Source organism: Athene cunicularia, assembly GCF_003259725.1.
Source record: "Athene cunicularia isolate RWA chromosome 9 unlocalized genomic scaffold, athCun1 chr9_part1, whole genome shotgun sequence".
Lineage (NCBI taxonomy): Eukaryota > Metazoa > Chordata > Aves > Strigiformes > Strigidae > Athene > Athene cunicularia.
The window spans coordinates 12379820-12401975 of NW_020799110.1; the positions used below are offsets into that span (position 1 = coordinate 12379820).

At 44.9% G+C, this 22156-nt stretch overlaps 1 protein-coding gene across 1 annotated transcript in view; it reads left to right on the forward strand.

Annotated features, from left to right (window-relative positions):
* LPP (LIM domain containing preferred translocation partner in lipoma) overlaps nt 1-22156 on the forward strand; it is a 305874-nt gene that overhangs the window by 125442 nt on the left and 158276 nt on the right. The window contains exon 5 of the mRNA XM_026854985.1: nt 7836-7948. Within this exon, the coding sequence (XP_026710786.1) occupies nt 7836-7948 (113 nt within the window). The remainder of the gene's footprint in view (nt 1-7835; nt 7949-22156) is intronic.

Genomic DNA, 22156 nt, shown 5'->3' on the forward strand with positions numbered 1-22156 from the left:
AGCATATTTCCAGTTGTTTGTGTTGAAATCTTTCCATCTCAGCAGGCTGTTTTCTGTCATTTTTTATAATTTGAAACTACTTTTGTCCCCATTATTGGACCTGAGCAGCTGCAACTGGAAGTGGGGTCTTGCACTTTCAGTTGGTGCACAGACCAAGATGGACTCTATCCTTACATCTACAAATAAACGCTGGAGAGAAGGCAAAGGAAGGCTTTGCATGCCCATGAACTGAGGGACAGTGGAGCCTAGGTGACATCTCCAAAGTACAAAAAGAAGTCTCTGACAAGGAACAGTACTTGGAGCTTTTCTGTTAATCTTACAGCTCCTCTTTCTCCTATTTTAGCACAGATTTTAATTAAAGTTTTACAGTGCCATGGTCTGTTTCTTGCATTAGCTCAACTTTAGTCCTTCACTAAGCTTTAGTAAAAGACTGATTTATTTTCTGTAGAGGTGAGTTCTGATACTAGCAGACCTCTCGGCAGATATTAGCATTATGGAGATAGCTGCCATGTGTAACGTGATCTGAGCGGGAGCAAACTGGTTTATTCACATCGTGTTTACAAAACGGGTTGTTGAGGTGAGCAAAATAAGTAATTTCTATTCCAGAGGGGTTGGTCTGGGACATTAGCTGGAATGATTTGCCCCGCAGTCATATGGGATAATAGTTGAAGGATCAAAATGCAGCCTTGTATTGATGCCTTTGTACTTAGTGGTGACTATTGTAAGCATACAATGAGTAGGATGTTCAGCTGATGTGCATTAAGGAAAACAACTCAGCATGTGGTTACACCTGCCTCCCCCTGCCCTGCAACCGCTGGGGCTGCAGGACCATGGGGTTGTGTTTGCTGGGAAGGATGGCAAGGCTATGTGTCTATGGGCACAAGCTGAATAAAAACGCAGTCTCATCAAAAAGAAGTATTTTCACAGTGGAGGGCATCCACTGTATCAAAGAGGCTGAGATTTTGCATAATTTGGGGAACTGAGCCTTTGTTTCCTACTCTCATGCTAATTACTGCCTTTGGGGTGTTTTGAGAGGGAGGTCAGCGAGTTCTGATGTGAACCAGAGGTATATGGGATTTTCCCCACTGGTGACCAGAGCTGGACTGAAATATTTGTGTACAAGACACTAAAGATAGCATCTGTTTGTGCTAAATCAAGTTGCTGAGTAAAAGCTGCATCACTTGAAGTGAGCCCGGCATGGTGTGCCAGTGCCACCGCTTTTAGCAGTCACAAACTTGTCGGCAGTGCAAGTGGTCCAGCTCCAGTTCTGCTAAAGCACCTGGCTATGTCTAAATGGTGGTAAAACCCAGTTCCCTCTTGAGAGGTGGAAAAAAATGGCTTTTGAGCTGCGGCCTCAACTCAGACCCAAATGACAAAGCAGCTAGTGTTGGATCTCCCTGTTGGCACTCTCCCACGCAGCTCCTATGTCCCCATCAGGGTCTCATCTGCTCCTCCTGAAAGCTTTAGTACCTTATTCTGGCTCTAGTGATGCTGGAAGAAATCCAGAGTGATTCTAGTGGAGCTATTTTGGATTTGCGTTCGCAAGAGGAATTGTACCTAGAGGTTTTAAGTTAATCGCGTGGTCATTTTTCCTCTGTATGTTTAACCACCGAAGTTAATTAACATTTAAAAGTTTCACAGGCTGCTTCTTTCATTATCTCAGCTAGCTGTGGTAAAAGGCAGCATGGCAGGAGGGTAGTAGTCTGCTTAAGTTATACAGATAGGAAAAATGTTGGGAATTGTTTGCAGCGAATCCCAGGGGATTGAGTAGTTGGATGTTGGGATGAAGGTGGAGGTGAGGATACATAAACTGTCATGGTACATGTTGCCTCTTGACTTTCCTTGTAGTAAACAAAATTACCAGATGATTGTTGGTGTATGGGTTTGTTTTGTTTTGTTGTTTTTTTTTTATCTGAAGAGAATATTTTAAGCAGGACTGCGATTCATAGTCCTGAACTGTAGGGGACTAATGTTCCTGTTCTCCAGCTGGGAGAAACTAATTCAACATCTTGTGTTGTAAACACTCACTCATTTTAACTGATTACACCTCCAATGTTCCTCAAATCACTAAAATTACTAATTGCTATTCCTTACACATCAGAGAGTGAATCCTGAATAATTAACCCCAAATAAAATTAGATGAATTGGCCCTTTTAATTAGAATCCCTGCTGCTGTTTGTTCTGAGCTTCCTTTTCTTACTGTTAAGAGACTTTTAGAATGATTAAAACTGTTTAAGACTTAAACAGCCAGTGACCTTTTAATACAGTATAAATCCATAAAAGCAATATTTCAGCTAGCAGGTGGTGAAGTAAATTTTCAGTGCAACTACCTGACAGACTCAGTATTCCTTTTTTAAATGCTGTGGATGAAATTAGCTAGTGTGGCTTTTTTTTTTTTTTTTCCCTCCCTCCTGCTTATTAATGCAGTAGCTGATTAGCAAAAGTAGTTCAAATGGTAGGATTAGTGATTGGTAAGAGACTGGTAATTTAAACAGTGCTTTGGGTTGGTGGAGCTGCTTTATTTTCGGAATCACAGGCCAGTGTGGTATATTTAGGTAGACTCTAGAGCTGGTGTATAATCATACAATGGTTTCCCCTTCACTGACGTGGTGTTGGTGACCCCTCATGACATGGTTTTGAGCAAGGATGTGCCAACATAAAACATGATTTTAATCATGTGCTTTCCTTGTCCAGCGATGTGTGCTGAACACAGATGTTACAGGAAAATGTTCATTTTGGGAAACTTAGTAAGATGTGTGTTCACACCTAAGAGTCACCAGGTCATATCTAGCTGAAGTTTTCTATAAAAATCCTGTGGAGTCACTTTTGCAGTATGAAGTTTCTCAGACCACTTAGTAATAATGCAATATTCTGCAGGTTTTTGCAGTGGGTACTGTGGAATACACGTTCATGGTGGCCTCAATCAAAAGAATTTTCGCCCATGTAAATCTTAATTGTTTCAATGTAGATCACCTTCAGATTGCAAACTTTGGCTTTCTGCAGTAGAAGATACATACTTGACTGGGGAATGGGAAATGGCTGTACCTGCTCGCGCTTTGCCAAATGGAGTCTGTTAGGATCAGAATGGAAACGCATCTGTAGGGGTTTGCTCCATCACTCTCCTTAGTCTAGTCTCTAAGTCAGGGGAGAGCTGGTGATTCAAACCGATTCTGAACCAGCTTCAGAGTCAGAAATTACCAAGATGACAAAGAGAAAGGGTTATTTTTGTTTGGAAGGAGAAAAATGAAAAACATCTGGGCATATAGTCTTCAGATGTCAGCCAGAGATCTGGGAGGACCAGTGTGAACCCTGTTTTGTTGGTTGATAGATTTCATTAAGTTACTGTTTTCGGGAAAAATAGAGTGTTTTGCTTTTTTATATTTCCTAGGGTTTTTCCCCCAAACAGTCTCTTCTTGCTGAACATGTGAGATGTTCCTCATGTCTAGGGTTTCAAAGCTCAAATCTTTATGTCTAAACAACAGTGTCAGATGAGAGGGGAGGCAATTACTGTGCTGCAATTCATTTGTTGACTGGCAGCTATATCTCCCTGAAAACAAAGGCTTGAGACTCGAGCCTGATCCTGCAAATAACTGAAGTGCACTTAAAAATTTAAAGGCTAGACTGTAAGTAAGAAAGGTGCTTGGTGCATGAGACAGGATGTTTTTCTCAGTTTGTACTTGTACCCTGAAGGCATCAGGCATCCAATGGCAAAAATCTCACAAGTTTCTATTCGGCCCATCAGGCTTCTACTGGTGTAGATGTCTGTTAAGGCTTTAAACAATTTTTTATTTGTACATTTGGAAAGTGTAATAATGAAATGCTTAAATCTTCTTGGAAAAATGGAAGAGAGGAAATTTTGGGGAGAAGAGGGGTAAAACCTTGCAAATGCATCTGCATGGCCCAGGTTTGATAGGAGCCAGAAGCCAAGCTGGGGCTTGGGAGGCATCACTTCTGATTATGGCTCTGCTGTAATTTCCTAACATAGCCATGACGAAGTGATTTAATTTCTGTCTAATTACTTGCATGTAAAATATGGGGGAGAGCATTACTGGGGCTCACAGTATCATCTCTTGTGGTTGCACCAGGTGATGCTCCGGCACAAGAGCGGGCACGGGTGCGGAGAGAAGAGCTCAGAGCTGCGGTTTCACGGCACGTTGCGCCGTTGTATCTGAAATAACCGAGCTGGTCTGTGTGTTGCACTGCGCAGCCCCTTCGTAGGTTGACTCATGATCTTTGCAGCTGTAAGAAGAAACGATTAGCTGGCGCAATGAGGAGTGTTTATTTTCTCCGCTACACGTATGGTAATGGGCAGAGATTTCTCACTGCAAGAGCTGAAGTCGGGCTGCACCGTGCAGGGGCAGGGTATGGCTCCCTGCCTGCAAACATGCCTGGCCATGGCTGCCTCCACAGGGGGAACTTGCTGTTGGAATGTGATTTCACCTGTCTTGAAGTACAAATTGCTTTCTGGAGATGCCTTTATGTTTCTCTGTTGACATTGCTCAGTGCAGTTGCTCTCATAACTTAAATACTTCCAAGTGTTCCAGCTGATGCCAGGTGAATGTCAACCAAAACGCCAGTCTCGGTGCTGAGCAGTACTCAAAGCTCATAAGCGTTTTGCCCATCTTATCCCTTACTCACAAAGAGGCAGCAGGGTTAAATCAGTCAGGAGTGGGTGGGTGCTCAGGGTGGGATGTGTCCTCTACCAGCCCATTGTTAATGCTGGTAACCCCAGAGCCCCGTTTCCCCCACGGCCGCCAGTGCATCCATGCAGAGCAGGGGACGGTCACTTCCCCAGACAGGTCCCCATGTGGCTGCTGGCGCTGGAGGTGGTCAGCAGTGGGGGCAGTAATATGCTCTGCCTGCACATGGACTTTTCTGCCTCCTCCTATGGCTTGCCTGAGTCTAAGCAGGTGAAATCTGTCTGGTTTGCAAAGATTTGGGGGTAAGGGAAGATCCCTGAGGTGCAGTGTAGGGAGATGATGCTTAAAGGGAGCATAAGTTTGCTTTCAGCCTTTTTTGCCTCCTTTACTCCCCCAAACGTAGACCTGTTTCTTCCACATGTCATCTAAAACCGTACACTGCTCAGGACAGATTTTACAGTCTTTGCATGCTTCCCTCTCTGCCAGAGGGAGACTTCCAGCAATGCCAATAATAATAATAATACAGTAACAGCTTTCCCTCCTGCATCCAAGGGAATACTCTGCTGCAAGTGCAGTGGGAACAGCATCGGGTCCTATGGCTGTGTGTGGGAAAGAGGAAAGTGCAGTGGCAGAGTAAATAACTAAAGCTGTGAAGGAGAAAAGTCCATCTGTTCAGAGGACCACGAAAAGGCCAAACATCTGCAAGGTCTCCCCAGTTCACCAGGCAACTGCTCGCTGCTTCCCAGTCTAAAAACCTTCCCATTTGTGGGGAGAGTGGAGCCAGCAGCTTATCTGACACACAGGACAGAGTCAGCAGAGCTGGGCTGGGATGCAGTACAGCCAGCTGTCTCCTACTGCAAAGAAAAAGTGTTTTCTTCCAAACTCTAGAAAAGGACTCTTCTCTATTTTTGTCCTTTGCTGCTTTTCTGAAAAATCTTGCCAATGTTTTTTTTCCTTCAGGAGAAACAGATCTTCCAAGGGGGCAAAATGCTATTTGTTTTGTGTTTGTTCTAACCATCATCGTTTTCCCCTTCTGTTACATCAATTGTTACTTTTCCCTTCTGTTGATGCACAAACCCTGTCCCTTTCCCTGTCTCATCCCCTTCAATACATTCTCTACTTCGATTTTTTCTGAGGTGTTTTGAAGGGTTGTAATAAAGCAAGAGTGTCTGACTAATGTGCTGTGCAGGGAGATGAGTCTTTGGCATCCGAGCCAGGACTAACTGGAGAAACATCATCTGAAGTGTGTTCTTTGGGAAGTATGTGTCCGCTGGAGTTGAATTTGTTTGCAAAATCACATTGGTTGGAGGGTCATTTTCAGAGCAAAGGAGAAAAGTTTACTTAGCACTCAAACATCCCAGCATTTTTTAGAACCAAACACCAAGCTATTAATTTCAAAATATTTCTTCTTTTCTTTTTACTCGGTATTGTATTTCATATGATTTGAAATAAAAAGATTGGATTAATTATAGGGCAAAGAGGAGGATACTGCAGATGTTATTGGACATAATTTTTTTTTAAATCAATCTTGAACTCTATAATATCATGAGCCAGTAGGTTTCGTGGGATTTTATGTATTGGAGCAACATTGGTTGTCTTAAATTAGTTTTCAGTGTGGTGTTTTCAATCTGTCTTTGTGCATCTGTATTTAGGATGATAGTTTCTTAGGGATTCAGAGAAGGTTTTTTTGAGTCCTGTCCATGCTCACTTTGGGGAAAATGGGAAGAAATTACTTTCCTGGGAAATAAGATCCATGGAAGTCGTAGGGGGAGTTTGTGCCTTTTGAATAGAAGAGCTTCCCAGGGCTGCAGACCCATCTGCTTCCCACAGCAAACAGTATGAAGGTGCCATGCTGGCAGTGCTGCCCAGCTGGTGCCTGTGCCTGGGGTGGACTGCCTGCGGATTTGAAGGCAGAGGCCTGTGGGTCACGGGGGTCGAGCTTGGCACCTCTTCGAGCAGTTTAGAGCCTGCTCCTTGGGTATTTGGGGATCGCCTGTAGGTGGGAGGTTGTGTAGCACATGGAGATGTGGAGGGTCAAGTAGGAACCCCATGTTTCCTCCCAAAAGTGTTAAAACACTCCAAAAGCAACAGTTCCTATATACATGAAATATCCCACTTTTATTCATCTTGAACTTCCATCTCAAATGTTGCCCACAGGAGAGTCAACAGCAAACAGCTCTACTTGCAGCATCAAGCTTTATGAGAAGAAACAAAAATAGACCAAAGTGATTCAAACTACAGGCAGCTGCCTCCCCAGGAGCCAAATCCAGTGCTAATGGCAAACACCCTTTTTTTCCACTCTTAGGAGGTGCTTTCAGAGCCTGGTGTTCTGCTGCCTGCAGCCTGTGCTACTCTGTCCTTGTTTTCTCCTTTGTGCTCCCACCTTCCACGAAGTTCTCAGAGAGGTCTCCCACCTCTATGCTAAGCCGAATGGCTTCACAGCCAATATGCTGCTTTGTCTTCACATCAGCACTTTTGGAAGTTTGATGAGCAGATTAAAGTGTAGATATTTTGTACATCAGTCCTGTGTAAAAAAGCCTCCTCAAAGTTAAAAGATGTGGATGCTTCTGAGCCTGGAACTGGCCCATCACATGGCTGTTGTCACTGAGAAGAGCCTGTGATCTTCCCAGCAGTCCTTTTCATGAAGTTATGAGGTCCCTATAGGAAGAGGCATGTGCAAAGAGAGTGGCTGCCTCCCAACAACAGGGATGCAGGAGATGGGCTGGTCTAGATTTTGAGCTCCTGCTTTTAGACAGCATCTGATGCTGTCTTTATAGTAATCAAGAAGAACTGGCATAATTTAGCACACAATAGCGAGTGAGTTGGATCGGATTCATCGCAAGACTGGACACGGGGTGTTCATTATTTTAAGTTTTGTAGTTGCCTGCGGCAGGTTTGAGATGCAAGCTTTCATCTGTGGAGCTGGTTGTTGGTGCCTTCAGGCTTTGTAGCAAGTCACCTTCTGCTGTGGGGTCTGAGCACCTCTAAGCCATCTGCCAAAGCTGCTGAGCTGTTGTAGCCATCTCCTGAAGCAGTGAGGGATGCAGCTGAGCATTTAATGGTTAAGCATTGTGTTACTTTCCATGCCACAAAACCGATGGCAGAGCTGTGAGTATTGCAGGGTTCATCCTGATCATCCGTGTCATGATGTGGGGAAATGCTGGTGAGTCTAAGTTCTCCCATTCTCTCTCCTAGGGGACTTTCTTCCTCCACCCCCACCTCCTGTGGATGACCTCGGGAACATCACGTCATCACAAGGTGCCTTCCCCCCCCCACCCCCGCTGGATGATGTTACTTTCAATGTGCAGGTAAGAAGACCAAGAGTTTTATTTTTTGTGCAGAACTGGTCCAAAAATTGTGGAAATGAATGAATGGTAATAAAATGAGGTGACAAAGTGCTGTAGTTAGAAATCACGTGTCAGGAACGACCAAGTCATCTTTAGCAAGCAGCGTTTCCCAAGTAGGGAATATTTCCATTCAAAACTTGCTGGGCTGTTAAAGGATTTTTCCCATCCGGCTTGAATTAGAAGACTATTTGCCTTGTGTCCTTGTGATGGTGGATGGGAGTGAAACCTTCCCAGAATGAATTGTTTTCTGGAAGGGCGATCTCCTTCCATGGACTGTGGAGAGACTCTAGGGCAGTAATCTGATCCTAAAAGTGCTTTGTTTAGCTGCCTAAAATTAAGTGAAGCAAATAAGCCCTGGCCCAGGCTCCAGTGATGTCACTGAGACCCTTTTCACCCTCTTTTTGCTGGCTTGGTTCTTCTAGACTTGTCATCTGGATGAAAGTGCAAGTTATAAGATGCCTCAGGTGTTGCTGGCATGCCCTGTATGGATAGGGACATACCTTGAAAAACCTTTGAAAGGTATGAACACCTTTGTGCAGACATCACCAGCTTGCCTGGAGTGCCGGCTACTGTTGTGTTAGCTCAGGCACATTCAGGAGAGATGCATTCAGACTGCAGGACAGGCTGTCAAGGTGTTCAAGGAGTAAGGAGCTGATCTTGCCAGTGGAGACCAGAAAAGTTTGGCTTGTTAGCTGAGCAAAAGGAAAGCTGAGGGAGGGGATGTGCTTGCAAATTTGGAATACGTTTGGGGAATAAGCACTGGAGTGAAGAACTATTTCATCTCTGTGTGAGTGTTGGTGTAGGAACAGGAGAGCCTGAGATTGCCAGAAGTATCTTCCTGCTGGTGTTTAGAAAGTTTCTAAACACTGAGGCTGTGAAGGTCTGGAAGAGCCTTTGTGGGAGGAGTAGTGAGAACAAAGCAAGCCTGATCTAGGTTTGAGGCTGGTGAGAGTTCTGTAACCACATATCCACAGCCATGGGGCTGCCCTTGATGACCCTGGAAGGCTGTGGCAGTCCTGTGTCCCTCAATGGGTTTGAACCTTAGAATAGGCTAGCGGGCAGACATTAAACAGGATTCGAGAGACCTGACTTAGTTCCTGACCCTGCAAAAAACTCTCGTCAATTTATCTACTTTGTGCCTCTGTAAAAAGAAAGTGTTTCCCTCCCTTGTGGGCTTCCTGTGATCTCTTGCCTGTGGCAGGATGTTCAGATGTTATCACAAAGTCTCAGCATGTTTCTGCGATGGCTTCAGCATTATAAGCAGCCTTCGAGAGGGAAGGGGTTAATGAGGGTTGCTTTCTCCCTTGCCAGGAAAGGCTGCAGCCATCAGGGACATTAGCCAAGTGCAGAACATGGCTTTTTCCAGCCTTGGGGGAATGAAGTAATTCCCCAGTAAGTGTTGTTCTGTCTTTTATCTCTCTGAGAAGAGTGGACCCCGTGGGAGCAGGGGAGCTTCCAGACTGCCCTGGGAAGCAGCGGAGCAGCAGGCTTCTGGCAAGGGCTGGGCACTGCCTGCACGGCTGCCCGGGCAGCGAAGGGGTCATGGCACCTCACGTGCTTCTCTGGGGTCAGGCTTCCCACTTGCCAGGTTGCCTGAGGAGGGGACCTTGCCGTGTTTCTTGGAAGGGACTCATTTCTTCAGCTCCTCATGCCTCCCTCCTGCAGTGGGTCCAAAGATGTGCCTGAGCCGCTTGGGGCTGTCACTGGGACGTGCCCTGTAGGAGAACCACCCGATGGGATGGCTCTTCCCCACTGGGCTCATGAAATTGCTATTTGTCACACCCTTTCTCTCTTCTTTGGGAAGCTGGGGCTGGGGCTGGAGCTGTGTTCACAGCACGTTGGGTTTAGGCAGGAGCCTGGTTAGAGAGGGCATCCTTCGCGTGGCATCCCGTTTGGAGGAAGGCGAGCCTACCAGTCATACCCCAGCACTCCTGCTGTTGTTACCCCCAGATGTACTCTACACGGCAAACACAGGTCCCTGCCTTTCATCTGTACCTTTTGCCCTTTCTTTTCTCTTCCATCCTCTGAGGGAGATCAGGAGCAGATGAAGTCCAGGGCTAAGTCAGGAGCCAGCAGGGTCTTGTGTTGCAAGATCAGCTCCTTATCTTGCAGGAGCAGCAAAAGCCTTGCTGAAGCAAGATGTAAAGCTAGAGAGACGAGGAAAAAAAGGCAGGTGGCGATGGAGGAAGCTGCTCGATGCCTTTCTGCATTGAACACAGTCATTTTCACAACTCCAGACAGAGGTTCCCATGCTGAAGGGACAGAACGAATGGTGGCTGTGTTCCTTCTGCTGTGAATCCTTTCTCAGCTTGTGGGACATGGTTGCCTGAAAGCAGGGATTTCATGAGCATGTGTTGGATCAGGCCTCAACAAACTAAAGCTGAGCCCAATTCTGCTCTCCAGTGCCAGGCCACTTCCATTTCCATGCCTCAGTTTCCCCTTTGCTAAATGTAAGTGCTGGAGCAGATGCTCCCCTTCCTGAGCATGGACCAGATCTGAGATTGCTGCCTGCTGTGGTTCAGCCCCTGCGGACCTGGTGTGAGACCTCCAGATTTACACCAGAGTTTGAAATTTATCTGCTCCAGCAAATCAGTCCTTTTACTACAGAAATTTCTCTCTGGATAGCAGAATGCTGATGACAGCTTATGAAATATGTGTGCTGTGGCTCCAGGTAGAGCTTTTTGTACTAGATGTTAAGTTGATGAGGGCAGCAGAATATATATATATTTTGTTTATTACCATTTCATGCATTGCTGTTAGCAGATGGCTACAAATTGCACAGATTATTACAGTTTAAGTTGTAGCTTAGGAGCAGCAGTTAAAATAATAATAATGCCCAGTTTTCATAGGCCTGTTTATCTCTGGATCTCTATTTGGACAGTGGAACTGGCCACTTAGGATCAGATCCAAAAAGGTACTTTAGTATCTCGCTTCCCTTGAGGTGCTTATGCTCTGATGGAAATCAGAGGACTGGGTTGCGAAATACCTTTGCAGTAGATCTGGCATTTTCTTGTAACTTCTTTTTTCCCATCTAGATCCATCATATTCAGATTCACAGCAGGGCTGGGGAGGAAAGGAGGAAGAAATTTAAATTTTTTTCTTACTAACTGTAATGCTTTAAAAAAATACAATAAAAGGAAATGTTTATTTTCAAAAAGAGTATGTTGGGGCTGGGGGAGAGCTGTGTTGGGAAGTTCCCCTTCAGCTGAAGTCAGCCGGCGAAGGCAAGGGCTTGTTCCCAGAATGGTGGTGAGGGCGCGGCGATGGCGTGTTTGACAAATAAGGACATGAGCAAAGAGCCTTTTGCCACGTTGGCTTGGGCTCAGCTTAAAAGAGAGAAAAAAAAATCCTGGACGGGAAGAAAAATGAAATCACTGTTTGTCAAAGGGAAATAGATAGATCTGGGAGGGAGGGAGACAGATTTTTTTTTTAATTTTTTTTTTTGCCTTCTAGTTTCAAAACAGGCATTCTGCCCAGGCCAGGGAAAGCAAAAGTGAAAAACTCTCATAAGCAACCTCTCGAGTGTCCCGTTTGCTCAGAGAGGGACCCTCACTCATAGTACCAGCAATTTCTTCTTTCTCCGCCAGGCAGGGTTGCCCGGGATGAGGACTGTGGTCCCTGCCCTGTGACCTGTCTCCGGGAAGGCTGGTTCTGGAGCTATGTGCGCCACGAGGGGCATCTTGATAAGTCATGTCGTGGGGGCTTCTGATCTCCACTGGCTTTGAAATGATCCCTTCTTAAAGGAGGGGTTCAGAGCCCAGCATTTTGTGCTGGGGCAGGACCTGGGTGGTTCAGAGCAGATGAGACCCTGAGCAGAGGACCTGCCAGGGGCTGCCTTGGAAGAACATGGGTTTACAAATTGCTGCTACATACCTACAGGTGCTGCACCTGCAGTACGGATCTGATTTTCATTTGGGACCCTAGGTGCTACTTCAACACAGAAAGAGAGGATTGTATTCAGCTGGGAGATCACCTCTTTCCCAGCAACCCCTGGCTGTTATCAGTGAGGTTTTTTTATTGGCAGGCCACAAAACACTTTACAAAAGAAATACCAGTCTCTCCCTGATAAGGAAGATGAAGGAGGGACAGCATTTTCCCTAGGTCACCAGGCTAAAAATAGGACCTAGATCTCCTGCATCCCAGAGCAATTCTGTCTGCTACATCACACTGCTTCGTTACTGTAAGAACTGCAAATTAATGAGTAAACACCATCAGCAACTGAAAACTGAAAGAATTTGGGATTTACGTTGTTCAGAAGTGGTTTAGGATGGGGGTCAGAGTGAAGAAACAATCAGGTGTTGAACAGTTGCGTGAAGTACAATATAAAATAGTTTTTATAGCTCGTGTTATAACCACCTGTGCATGCAGGGGCTGCAGTGCTGCAGCTACCGGGGCAGGGAACTGTTCCCATGTTCAGACCTACCGGACTCACTGGTTGTATCATCCTGCTGCAATACGCAGAAAATCAGCCAAAGGGCTCAAATTCCTATTGCCAAGAAATTTTGGAAGGAGAAATGCCGAACCATGGTCTGAAGGCATCTGTGTCTTTCTCTGTGAGGTTGTTCAGAGGAGACCCGGCTCGCTTCTACCTAGTGCTCACGCCTGGGAGAAGGTGGGAATGTGTTAATAGATGTGAGCAGCAAGAGCCTCCTGCTTGTTTTGGAGGAGGTTGCCAGGCATTTCACTGTCTGACTCCCTCCCAGCAAGCAGTGGCGGTGGTGCCTCTTTGTGGGCTGTGACTCACCGGCTAAGGAAACAGCCAGAATGGAGGAAATTTTTTTTTTTTTTTTTTTTTAAACAAATATTTGGGAGGGAAGAGCATGATTTTTGCCTACAGGGGGTGCTGCCTTAAACAGCGCATCTGCCGGGTGGCGTGGCGGCTGGGCTCTGCCTGGATGCTGGGCTTGCTTTAAATCGCCTGCCTTTTAATGTTCAGGGAAGCTGGAAAGGGCAAAGAGAGCAGAACATGTGTTCAGCCTCCCTCTAGTGCTAGATTTTGTTAATCAGTAGGATTATTGGCCTGGGTGTAGGTGCTTGCTGGTGAGCAGGTCGGTAACGCAGAGCGGCTGCCTGGCTCCAGGCGAGCGGCACTAGCTCCCAGTGAGTCTGTAAATAAAGCCATAGTCTGTGTGCACTGCTTGCCATGCGAGATCCAGCTTTTGCAGATTTCTGGAACTCCTGACGTGATTTATTAAAAACCATGTGATAAGCAACTGCTGTTTATCTAAATTGAAGCTGTGTCCAACAGTATAAATACATTACCTGGTAATGTTAACCCTCTTATTCAAACCTCGGCTTTGCAGGAATGCTTTTGATCTCTTTCCCTTCTTCTGCATTCCTCGTGTGTTTGAGAGACAAGAATGTGCTGTGCGCTGAATTAGACTTGAACAAATAACGTGTATGCTCTCTGCATGTTTAAATGCTCGCTGAGGCTCTACGGGTCAGTGTGTGTTTGCTCCATATTAGGGCTTTCTAGGCACTAAGGTGAGAAAAATCAGTAATACAGTCTGAATATGTTGATGAATATCCAGATTCAGGATAGATAAAATGCAAGTTTTTCTCATATGCATATATTTATATACAGGAGATTTATATATCTATCTCTATATATATGAGAAGTTCAAAATCATTTGGGATATAGAGCAGACCTCCACATTATTGGGGAACAATCATGCATGTTTTTTCCCTGATGCTTTTTTATCCCTTTCTGTAGGTAACATGACCAGTAGAACCAGGATCACAAGAGAAAAGGAACACTGAGCATTTCTTTCAGGCAGTTCTTGATGCAACCCATCTTATACGCATGTTTGTTTTACAATGCCAAACCACATTCTATTTTAAATCTTTAATGAACCTCTGTTCCCATCTATGTAACTTTCCAATCCTTACTCTCTTCAGAATAGACAAAGATGCTTATTATAAACCACAAATTTTACTGAAAGGGTAAACTGGAAAAGTTTTAATTGTACGACGTAAGCTTCCCATTCATCTCTCTGCCTGGCTATTAATATCTTGGCAATGCTATAATGCAATACAGCCTTTAATAGCTAAACCTCTCGGCAAGGGCTACAAAGGAAGGAAGGATCCAAACAGTTAACCGTGCTCATTATTTTCATCATGCTTATTACTGTGTTATTTAATGTATTTGTTATGTTATTGTTTAATATAGTAACACAGGATGCGCCAGGACCTGCGCTGGTGCACACTCATGCCTTCTTTGGGAGGAGGGTTGTGACTGAGGCTGGGAGATGCTTTCGGAGATGGAACAGAGCAGCTTCTGATAATGTGCCATGCAGCAGGTGATGAGGTGGGGGAGCGAAGAAAGCAAATACAGATTATATGTAAACAAGGGCATGGGACCATCCAGAAAGGCGTGATGGGAAACAGAAAGGTCAGAGATGTTGCTGGTTGTGATGTCCAGAGATCACCAAGCTAAAACCCTTCCAGGTTAAGACATGGCGCAGCGTTATGCACACGTGCTTCCTTGGCTCCAAACAGTGTCCTGCGGTCCCCTGGTGCTGTGCCCAAGGTTAGAAGGCCTGGTGGGCACCTCCTGGCTCTTGTGGGTACATCTTTGTGGGACACTGTCACACTGCCAGCACTGGAGTTGGATTCACTGTTGGCACCTGCAGAGAAGTTAATCTGTAACCTGGATTATCTGCCCATGGCTAATAGAGACATGAACATGAAAAGTAATAGGGGAAGTACGGAGAGCATGCAAAAAAAGCAGGCAATCTTATCTTGTCAGAGCTAGTATCAGCCTAGCAAAAAGGCAAAACCATCGTTGTATCCAAGGTAGAATTACTTAAGCAGAGGGAAAATAAAAAGATAGTGAAGATGCGGGAATTCTCCCATCAAAGTAGGTGAGCTGAGTGATGGAAGACAGTGAGATAACATGATCAGAATTGAAGACATTTCCATTCTTCTCATTTCTGAGCGCTGTTCAAATCTTCTGTTGCATCAGCAGGTTTTAGGAAGGATCTCTTGCAAGATCAGTTGCTCCTGTGTCAAATCCTGGGTAGCCTGTGTTGCATTAGGAACTGTAATGCAGCAGAAAGACTAAGACAAACAGACTGTCAGTTAGAGAAAAGAATTCTAAAAATTGCAGCAGACAAATTCTTACACCTTTTGTATGAAGCTGGCTGGGATTGGAAGATGTGGTTTACAAAGTCGAAGTCTTTCTATGCAGCTTGGGCATGGTGGTAGGCTGGAACATGACAGAGCAGGCCGAGTCAGATTCCCGCCTTGGTTTTGGTGCTTTAAGCGCTGTGATGCTGTGCAGTACAGAAACGAGCTTTGGTCAGACAAGATGAAAGGAAACAGAGCTATACTGATTGGGGAATCCAATTGTCTGAATTCAGTTTTAAAACCCTGAAGTAGTTCAGAGTAGAGCAAACTTCATCCTGTTTCTGATGCAGATTTTGCCTGGTGGTAATGAGATGCGCAGATGCAGAAGTTGTGAGACCTTCTAATTTCCAAGAATGAAAGCCGCTCAAATGGAGGTTACTCTCTCTGTTTCTTAGTTTCCGTTGCTGGTGAAAACCAGCTTCAGCTCCCATGATGGGTGGTTTTGTTGTCACAAAATGTTGCCTCTGTGAAGAGCATGTGGCACAGGGACCGAGCAAACTGAAAGGTGGTTGAAATACCAATGGGAAATTTTTTGTAACCAGAACTGGAGGAATTTTGTTCCAGTACAGAAAGGTAGGCATCATTTTTAAGTGTCTGCTGCCATTAAACTACACCTTTGCAGGACCATTCCCCATAATTGTATTTTTCAGTTTTGATTTGCTGATGAAAATGAGCATCTGGAAAACATCATATGATGGTTTAGTGTTGTTTTTAGTGGTGTGAGAAGTAAAATAGAAATGTTTAGGAAAGCTGTAGCAACTCCAAGTGTCGCTGAAGCCATCAAGTGACAGCTCTGCTAGAGATGCTGTACAAACTCCTCTCATTCAACAATCCCGAGCTACAGTTCCTTCTCTCTCCATCTCCTCATTTCTGCATCTCTTTTACCATGGAAACAGCCTCATGTCTTGTCACATCCCAGGTCTAGCCTTCCTCTTCACTCTGTTACTCCACTCACTCCTTAGTTGCTCTTCCCTTCCTCCCCCTATCTCTGGCTCTGCAAAATCCCTGGTTCTGCCATACAATGTCCCTCGGTGTGTTCCCAAAAAAATGCTACTGCCAAGGTCTGTGCAGACGTTGGGGCGACAGCGCTTCCCACGGGTGGTGGTAGGGCTGCCCTCTGGGAGCGGCATTTGGTTGGTGCAAAGGTCAGGTTGAGCCTCTTAAAGACATTTAGGTGGGAAATAAACTCTCTGTGCAGAAATAAATCTTGTTTGGCTTCTGTGGCTGTGTTGGCCCCAAGCAGAATTACAGTTAAAATATGTTTTCCTGAGGTCTAACGTGTAGTGGGGACACGCGTGTTATCTGATGCCTGAATTCTGATTGAAAACCAACTTACATTCACTTACTGCATATGGACAGTATCATAATAAACCTCAGGGCTCACCCGGGAAGTATCTGCACACTGGGGATGCTCTCTGCAGGGTTTTGCAGCTGTCTCTGGGCAGCGCAAGTTATTTGTTGTTCAGCTTTCTGTGTAATTCAGATCCGTTTTCTTCAGCTGAGGTTCTCACTTAGGAAATGTGTAGAAGGTAAGGTGTCCGAATGAGGAGGCTCTTGTTAAAACAGAAAGAAAACCCACGGTCATCCAGCCAAATCAAATACCAGACACACATCTGGCAGCCTTGAAGGGAAGGTAAAAGTGGGCCTAATGGTTTGGAAAATGAGATTGTAAACTTCTTGAAGGCAGGACCTTCGCCCATGAACCAGAACTGCAGGGTCTGCCCAGCTGAGGGTTACCCGCCCCGTGCACTGCAGCCGTCAGCTGCCCCAAAAACGTGCGAACTGAGGCAGAGTCCAGATTTTCCTCTTCTCAGCTTTGAGAGGCATATAGTAGATTTTGAACATGACTCATTTCTTCAGAAGCCAAACCCAAGCCATTGACTTTCATGTAGTTTTATACATTCATTTTGTTGATGTTTTGCCAGGCTCACTGGGAGATTCTTGAATCCTTGCAAACGCTTTGGCGCGCACCCCTTCCTATTACAGCAAAACAAGCAAACAATTCAGAAGTATGTTATATGTTTAACTTCTGGACTTGGAGTTTATTCAGGCTGGGAAAATCAACTGGCCAATTTTAATTTTACTTTTTTTTTTTTTTTTTTTTTTTTTTCCTAATAGCTTCTCAGCTCATGTTCAGGAATGCTTTCTCAAATTCGGAGAAGCTTGTCTGTGTGCTTAAACTTCATTAAAGTTGATAGAACTTAAGCACACGTGTAAAATTAAGCATATGCTTATGTTTTATACAGCCTTTTTGCAGGTGACACAAGCAGCTGCATATGGGTTTCTAACATGTGATTAAATTCCAAAAGGAGTTTTTAAAAACAGTTTTAGTCAACCTTAATTTTCTGAAATTGGTAGCTTTAACAAAACCTATCTTTTTTGATTAAAATTGCCTGAGACGTGTCCCTTTTAAAAAGCTCTTCATTTAACTGTCACAATATACAGTCTTGTGTGGGATAGAGTTTGTTCATGTAAATTTAATTTCCAGTTAAAGTGGTACAAACAGAAAGTGATTTCAATAGATCTGTACGAATGCAGCAGTGCTGTTGCTTTCTAGCCTCTGTAGATGCGGGGGCCAGGCAGAACCATTAAATTGTCAGCTGTGCCCTTCTGTGTGTTGCACATCATAAAGCTTTGCCCGGTCACCCACGGAGACCAAAGGCATCCAGCCTTGATCCGCAGACATCAAGAGATGGAGAAATCTTGGAAGTTTATTCTAGCATTTAATTACCTGCAGTATTACACATAAGCAAGTTCTCTGTTATTTATAAATAGAATTTCCCTGGCTTCAGCTTCCCAGCTGCTGTGTGTTTTTTCTATTTTGCTAGATTGGACAGTCTTGTGGTTATCTGGCATTTTCATTCTGTGAAGCTGTTTAGATATTGCTATCGAGCTACTCAATCTCCTTCACAAATGAAACGAAGTGAGCTCCCTATGTGTCTTGTTGTCAGCTGTTTCTGCTTTTCTGGGGTGTCTCAAGATTTTAGAACACTGCCTTCCAAACTGGACGTGGTGTTTCAGCACTAGACTCACCAGAAATGTTGAAAGGAGTAAAATCACCTTCAGCTCTGCACTTTCCTTGCTCTAGGATAGTGTAGCACCAGGCAGGAGCTGGTGTTTGGTGTGGTTTTCCCCTGTGGAGTATAAATCCTGAGTCGGGGGGCTGGGTGTGACAGCTTACCCTGCATGTAGGCGTGTGTAATTCATGGCTTGTCAGACACGTCCTGTGCCTTTGGAGGCATCCTCCTCTTCCCTCTTCTCTTAATGCCAGAAAAGGAAAGAGGAAGATCACAACTTGGCCAGGATGTGGAGATGAAGGGAGTCTTTGCTCTTGGATGTCACCACGGAATCTTTTATAAATGCAATGTTCACATCATACGAGTCAGTGGGAAAGTCTTCCTTTACTGCAGCGGACACTTAGTGAGCTATTTGGTTTCTACATTGATTAAACTTTGCAACTGTATTGGGGTAATTGGTTACTCTCTGGTTATGGTTCCCCTTGGAGGCAGGGGATGATATCCGATATCTCCTCGTAGTTTGCATTTTTTCTGCAAGCAGCAATACTCTGTGGGGAACATCAGCGCTGCTTGATGGCTAATTAAACATTAATTTGTGATTATATTGGAGCAGATTTTAAGTTGGCGGGGGAGTGGGCAAAGAAAGGGGAAACTTTTAACAGCCACCATAATTATCAATAATGAGGCCTAATGTGATTGCATTAATTAAAAAAAAAAAAAAAAAAGGATATATACCCTGCTGCTATAAAGTTGGTTAAAGTCAGTGAAAGTTGTGCTGGGTCAGAAAAATTTCATGGCCAGCTGTTCTTGCCCCTTGAACACAGAAGTAGTGCTGTCCTGCAGAAGGCATAAAGAAAAAATTGATATATTCCACTTCATATTGAATATTCTGCTGATGAACAGGAACGTTTCACTAATTCAATTTAATTCCCAAGGACGGGTGATTGTAACTCCACCCGGAGAATATTAAATTGCCTTAATGGAAAAATAAACTGGTTTTATTCTCCCCCTTCTCTTCCCATCTTCCCCATTCAGTTTTCAAATAACTTTATGTGCCTCCTTAGTTTATTAATACACTTCTCATCTTGCTGCTGATTTTGCATCTGGTAGCACTTAACACAAACAAGACTCCCAAAGCTTTTGATCAGACACGTTAAGTAAACTATCAGGACTGTTGGGTCTGCTGCTCTGGCAGATGTCGGCTTGTGGGATGACTCTTCTCTTCATCCCCCAACTGTTCCTTATGAAATCTGCCCTGTTACTTTCGTATGCTTGCGGATGACGGTGCCTCTTCCCCATGTACTAGCTGCCCCACAGTATGGACCTCCTCCAGTCAACTGAAACAGCATTTGCTGATTGGTTGCTTTTCGGTAGCGCTGCAGGTTTGAAAGCCTTGTTTAACCAACCTTGAAATCGCCAAAAGTTCCTTCCATGAGCAAAATGCAGTGGTGAGAAACCTGAAAAAGTTGGATACAGGTTTGAATGCTCTAGGTCGAGATGTCAGTCTGTGATGCAGGGAGCTGGATAATACCATCCTGGAGCAGAGTAGATGGGGTCTGAGGGGACCACACCACACAGGACCTTGGTGTTAGCATGTCCAGCTTTGGGGCTCCTACAAGCGCACATCTAGGCTGCCAGATGGATCTTACTGAGTGCTTTGACCTATTTGCTGCATCCTCTTTACTCCTGTCATATAATTGCCTACTGTTGTCCTCAAGGGTGGCAGTGGGACAGGGAGTATTGTACATCTCATGGGCTATTGTCCATGTCCCATCACAGCCACTGGGATCATCTGCTGCTGGCCTTGGATGCAGGGCTTCAGCAGAGCGTGCCCCAGGCCATGGAGCTAAACCTCTGTGATGCAGCTTCATCACTTTTTGTTTCTCCTTATTCATCCTATATCCGGGGCCAAATCCTCTTCTGTGGTCTTGAGAAGCATGGACAAACCATGGGTGTTTGTGGCAAAAGCTTCTCTCCAGTGTTAAGGGCAGGAGCTGTTTGGAAAGAAATGTAGTTCTGGGCTCTGCCCTGGCATTATCACTGCCCATCCACACTGGTGGCATCCTACACCTGAGTGGAGCCAAGGTGCTGGTTTTGGGACTGGGGACCCTCTCAGGATGTCCAGAGGGTGTTGGCTTATTAAACAGTGATGGAAGAAGGGTCACTGGCCCACAAGCCAGTGCTCAGGGTGACGGTGACTCAGATCAGTCTGATCAGCTCTCTGATCAAGTGAAAGTGGGGCCATCCTGCAGAAAAAGTGCAGCAGGAGCTTGGATGGTGTGGCCAGTGGTTTGTTGTCTTCTGGCATGTTTTGTCAGGGCTAGGACAGCAAATACAGAGAATGAAGTGTCCATTAAGGAGCTGGGTTGGCCCACTGGATTAGCGTCTTCATTTGGTGGCCAGAAGAAGCTTGGTTGTGTCTCTGAGTTGCAGCACCTCACTCCTACCCCTCTACCTGCTTTCCCTTCCCTGGGCTGGTATCCAGTTGACAATAAGCTCCTTGGGACAAGCATGTTTCCCAACTATTGTACGTGAGCAGTGCCTGTCACACTGATCTCTAGGGAAATATAAATCTTTATTGTTATACGGATTCGTATCTGCAACAAAGTCTTTGCTGTCTTTCACATATGTGTCCTAGGAGACTGAGTACAATTGGCGGTGATTTCTGTTCTCAGCTAGAAGGAGGGAAGAAGTGGGTTTCCAGGTGTTGGTCCAAGCCCTGGCACTAAGACAGTGGTCAGTTATCAGCCTGCAGCGACATGTACACACCAGCAGGAATGGCTCCTGGCTGGTGTCACCTGGCAGATAGGAAGCACAAGTGGAGGCTTCATGGAAATGTCTATAGAAAGCCAAATCAGATCACCAGTGGTCAGTGTCCAGTGAAAAATGTAAAAGGGGAAGCACAGAACATTTTTTACTTACTAAGTATCTTGGTGGAGTTTTCTTCCACATGGTTCTCCAACTGCTTTTGAAATTCAGGTAAACTCACAGCATCTTGCAGCAGAAGTATTGCTCTGCTGCTTCATAGCATGTTGTGTGGCGAAACACCAACCACCTTTGCTTTGAGACTGATGCTTGCTAGTCTCGTGCTTTCTTCTTCTGTTATCTGTTTGTTTTTAAATATTTTTATTATTTTTCCTTTTTATAAGCATCCTACGCCACAGTGAGTTTATAAATTGATCATTAAGGTTTTGCAAGAGGTCTCCTAGCAATGCTTAGCAAATAACTTTTCCTCATCTGTTTGTTCGTTTGTCCCAGCTGTAAGCCCATGCAGTTCTTTAAAGCACCTTGTTGCTTCAGAGATAATATCAACTAATCCTTAGGATACTCGGTGCTATTTTCATTTTCTATGGGTGGAGAAATTGAATGTGGAACTGTGGCTACCTTGGACCCATGCGCTAGGACTGGGACTGAGCTGAGCTTGGAGTGCAGTCCCCTTTACCTGCTTTGTATCCTGCAGTTTGCTGTGGCATGGGTGCTGGTGTGAACTTTGCCAAGGGAAGATATTTGGCACATTTATTAGTCCTTTTTGGGGCAGTAAGGTAGGTTGGTATTTAGTGGGTGGTTGCCCCCCACTCCATTTAAGTCCCATTCCAGGTAGGTCCCACCTGCCTCCTTACAGGGAGATCTTCAGAAGTGGCTGGAGTTGTAGAATTGTTGCTCAGTTAAATGACAGTAGCATCTGAGAGATACCAAATCATGCCTTTGAACAGCCCACTTTGAACTTTTGAAGTGTTTTCCTTTGGTCCTGCTAACATCCGGCAACACAAACCAGGTAAAACTATTCTGTGCCTGAAAAAAAGAAAGAGCAGGGGAAAAAATAAATCAAAACCTAACTTCTCTTTGGCTTTTATCCTTTATGTCATCAAAAGACTAAAAAGGATTTCAGGCCTGGCTTCAGCCTGATGGAACAGCAGGGAAGTTCTTTTCTATTAGATCCGTGATACAATCACGTCTGGTGAAATCACTGTGGTCATATCTGCTGAAATCTTCCATCATTTTGGTTTTGTTTCAAAAGACTCAA